At 35.4% G+C, this 3,879-nt stretch overlaps 1 protein-coding gene across 1 annotated transcript; it reads left to right on the top strand.

Moving 5' to 3' along the window:
• The first annotated feature begins 674 nt into the window (after window positions 1-674).
• On the top strand, window positions 675-1,838 carry LOC128132806 (F-box/LRR-repeat protein At3g26922-like). The gene has a single exon (XM_052769782.1). The coding sequence runs from the start codon at window positions 675-677 to the stop codon at window positions 1,836-1,838; it is 1,164 nt and encodes a 387-aa protein (XP_052625742.1).
• Window positions 1,839-3,879: the final 2,041 nt, after the last annotated feature.

Genomic DNA, 3,879 nt, shown 5'->3' with positions numbered 1-3,879 from the left:
TAATTTGGTAAATAACCCAATGAAAAAGAGCCACTTTAAATCCGGTTAATTGGTGTTGTAATCCTATAACTTAACGTAGCACTCGCATGTGCACATATTTTCTTGTTACTGTTTTTTTATAAATAGACTATTGTTTAAATAATAATAATGGTGTTTTAGATTAATATACAAAATGAAAACGACCATGAAAGTGCACGTCGGTATAAAATAAAATTATATTGTTGAAGGTATAAAAAATATAAGTGTATCCTAAAAAATCAGATTCTCAAAATTTAATATAAAGGGAAAAGGAAAAAAGAAATAAAAAAAGGTAATGTTGTTAAAATATGAATAAAAAACGAAATCAAATAAAATATAGAATAAAAATAGAATTTCAATTGAAAAAAAAATAGAAAAAAGAAAAAGAAAAAAGGAAGCAAAGAAACAACCCTATCTAGGCGACACTAGTAGTCTCGTAGGTAATTAAATATGGCAAGTACACAAAAAAAGGAAAGGATTTATATCAACAGTTCAACACACAAAATCTGAGATACTTGCCCATCAAGGCTATGAAATCACCCGTACATCCCAATTACAGTCCCTATATAAATCAGTAACCCCTTCTTCGTTGTTCAATCATCATCATACATTCATCAACCATGTTGATACCTTCTTCGATCATACCTTCTTCAGCCATGGCGACTAAAAGAAAAGTACGTGAGCAAGAACCAGTAAACATCGAGAACAAGAAGAAGGCGAAAATGGAGGACAGACTCAGCGACTTGCCGGAGTGTTTGCAGCTTCATATTCTCACTTCTCTTGACGCAAAACACGCCGTTCAAACATCAGTTTTATCAAGAACCTGGGTTTCTGCGCACACTCGGATCCCAGTTCTTGAATTCAATTCCTACTCTTTCAAAAAACTCCTAGTCTTTGATAAGTTCGTATGTGATGTTCTGCGTCATCGTGATCACTCAGCAAAGTTGGAAAGATTAACATTCAACCGTTCTGGATCCTGCAGTGCCAAGATTTTGAATAGCGTTTTCGATTACGCGTTTTCGTTGGGTGTCGAGCAGTTGTCAGTTAACCTTCAACAAAGTAGAAACAAAACATGGCCGGTTTTTCCAGTAATTGCTTCCTTTGAATCCTTAAAGAGTTTAACACTAGAAAGCCAAAGTCATATGATTTGCCCGTATCTGGGGCCAATTTCAAGATCATTCAAGAGTCTTACTACTATGCATCTTCAACATGCACTTATAAAAGATCCCGATCCATTCTCAGGGTTCCCAATGTTGGAAAGTTTAACACTGGAAGATTGTCATCTTTGCATGGAAAGTGAAAAAACTTTGAGGATACACGCTCTTCGACTTACAGATTTAACCATTTCATCCCTATGGAACATCAGCTGCTGCGAAGTCACTACTCCAAGACTCAAATTCTTTGATTACAAAGGGCATAATTTCCACCTGCTTCTACCCACCCATGAGGGTCTTCCTGTTCTTGAGAAAGTGGTGATCGATTTCAATGGTCTTTGTTACCGAAGACAGGAGAAACTAATGTTTGATGATCTAATGGCCATGTTCTATACCATGAAGAATGTGAAATCACTAACGCTCTGCTCGTCTATTGTGCAACTTCTGTCATTCTTTCCAGATGAGTTGGTGAGACGAAGTTCACCCTTTCGGGAGTTGAAGGAGTTGAAGATGGATTTTAGGAACCTTCTTTGGCAAAACTTGTTTGAAAGGATAAGTGTGAGATCGAAAGAAACCTTTCAGGTGCCTTTGGATGTCAAAACTTACTTGCTCAAAAACTCTCCGGATGCCAAATTTTCGTTCACTTATCCCATAGACCTTAAATAGCATAACCTCAATGTAGATGTTTTAGATGTTCTGGTTAGTATGTAGTTTAACTAAATCTATGATATCTTGAGGATTTTATTATTTTTTTTTTGTTCATTTATGGCTTCATTTTGAAATATATATGCAGATGATCTTGAAAACTAGGTACACGTATATATCAGTACAATTTTATGAATGCCTTCTTTAGCTTAACATAAACTTTATTGATCCGAAATATTCCTCATTTTCTATTTTTAACAAAATAAAATCTATAACCTATGTATAGTAATATAGTTTAACATAACCTATGTATAGTAATATAGTACCTGTAATATCATGTAATATCATGTAATATATCGGTTGAATTATATTTACAAAGTATAAACTTTTATTTATTAAAAAAAACAATCAAGCGTAAAAGTTTTTACGTTGAGATCTTTTGTAAGATAACATTCGATCCAAAGGAGTTATACTGATTCAAGACAAAATTACAGTGACATGTAGTTTACTAAATTAAAACTCTCAGCAGAACTATGGAACATGGTATATATGGATTGTTTAAAAATTAAAGTTTAATATCTATGTGTAACATTAAACATTTTTTAAATTAATACTTTTATATAAATACAAACGAAATGATGAATAAATAAGTAATTAAGTTTATTATAAAAAAATATTGACATGTTTTAAACAATTGCGCTAAATATCAATGTGAAAAAATTAATTAATTTTTAATGTAAACTTTTGAACTAGTTACTAAGAATATGATGAATAAGCAGATAATTGAATATATACTAATCAAAAGCACTATATATTGTAAATAATTGTTACGAACCATAAATTTCCATAGATTTATTTGAATATAACATGTAACATCCCGACTCACAGGTATAATATTTATATATTTTTATGAGTTGATTGAGTAAATCGATGAGTTGGATGCCCCAACTCTTTGAGTAGAGACGAATTTGGCCACGTGGGTTTTTCGACCAACTCGACGAGTTGGCGCTGTGAGAGGAAACCCTAATTCTCCGGGGTTGGGTCCTATTTAAAGGACATTAAGCCCTCGTTTCAACCTCACCAGCCACCTTACTCCCCTATGTGAAACCCTGATCGTCTATATTGATCTAAGAGTGAAAGAGAGCTAATCTTTGGGCATTTTAGTGCATTATTGGAAGAGAAGAGAAGAGTATCAAAGCAAGGAACGAGAAGGGACTGTTGGATCCGGTATTCATCCACCCTTAGCTTCTATGGGAAGGTAAAAGTCACCACCTTGCTCATCATATTGATTAGATCTCGTTGCTAGGAAGCCTTTAGGGCTTTTTCCATATTTCCTTGAGATTCTGAGTGATTTGAGCTTGCTAATAGAGTGAGACTTTAGATCTGGTCCTTGAAAGGTCCCTTACGCCCAATGGTCCAAGCTTTATCAAGCTAGAGCAAAGCTTTACCAATACCAATAATAACACTTAGCCTAACTGTCCTCATGAAGTCAACTAAGTCAACTCTGGTCAAAATCCTTCTCAAGGTCAAGGTCCTGGTCGAAGTCAACCTTCTGGTTGACTCAACTCGTCGAGTTGTTCTGCCAACTCGCCGAGTCCATTCTCCTCAAATCCCAAACAACCCCGAATCCACTCGTCGAGTCTAGCAAGAACTCGACGAGTTAAGTTGGGTTTAAGGGACATTTCTAAAGGAAACAGAGGGCTCAATGAGTTACATTGATGCACTCGACGAGTCAAGTCAACATGGACTGTTGACTCGAGCGTTGACTTCAGTTGACTTTAGGGTTTGGTCAAGACACGAATTATGGAGACCATGGAGGGATAGAATCGTCTTTCACCCATTCCAAGAGATTAGAGAGAGAAAATAACTTGGTTTATTTGGAGTTGTGATTCAAGTGTTAATTAGAGATAATTATCGTATGTGTTAGGTGGAGGCTAGATCGGTGATTCGTGTACGAGGTTGATTTGCTTGCTTACGAGGTGAGTCTTCTCACTATACTTACCTTGAGTGGTAATTTTGTGTGACCGGAGGGTCTTGTGTGCTTATATTTAGTATTGGGATA

This window comes from Lactuca sativa, chromosome 3 (assembly GCF_002870075.4).
Source record: "Lactuca sativa cultivar Salinas chromosome 3, Lsat_Salinas_v11, whole genome shotgun sequence".
In the NCBI taxonomy this organism is placed as follows: domain Eukaryota; kingdom Viridiplantae; phylum Streptophyta; class Magnoliopsida; order Asterales; family Asteraceae; genus Lactuca; species Lactuca sativa.
Note: the sequence above shows the minus strand (reverse complement) of the source record. Positions and strands in the feature narration are given on the sequence as shown.

Coding starts and splice junctions, on each gene's coding strand:
- LOC128132806 (XM_052769782.1), top strand. CDS start 675: ATGGCGACTAAAAGAAAAGTACGTGAGCAAGAACCAGTAAACATCGAG.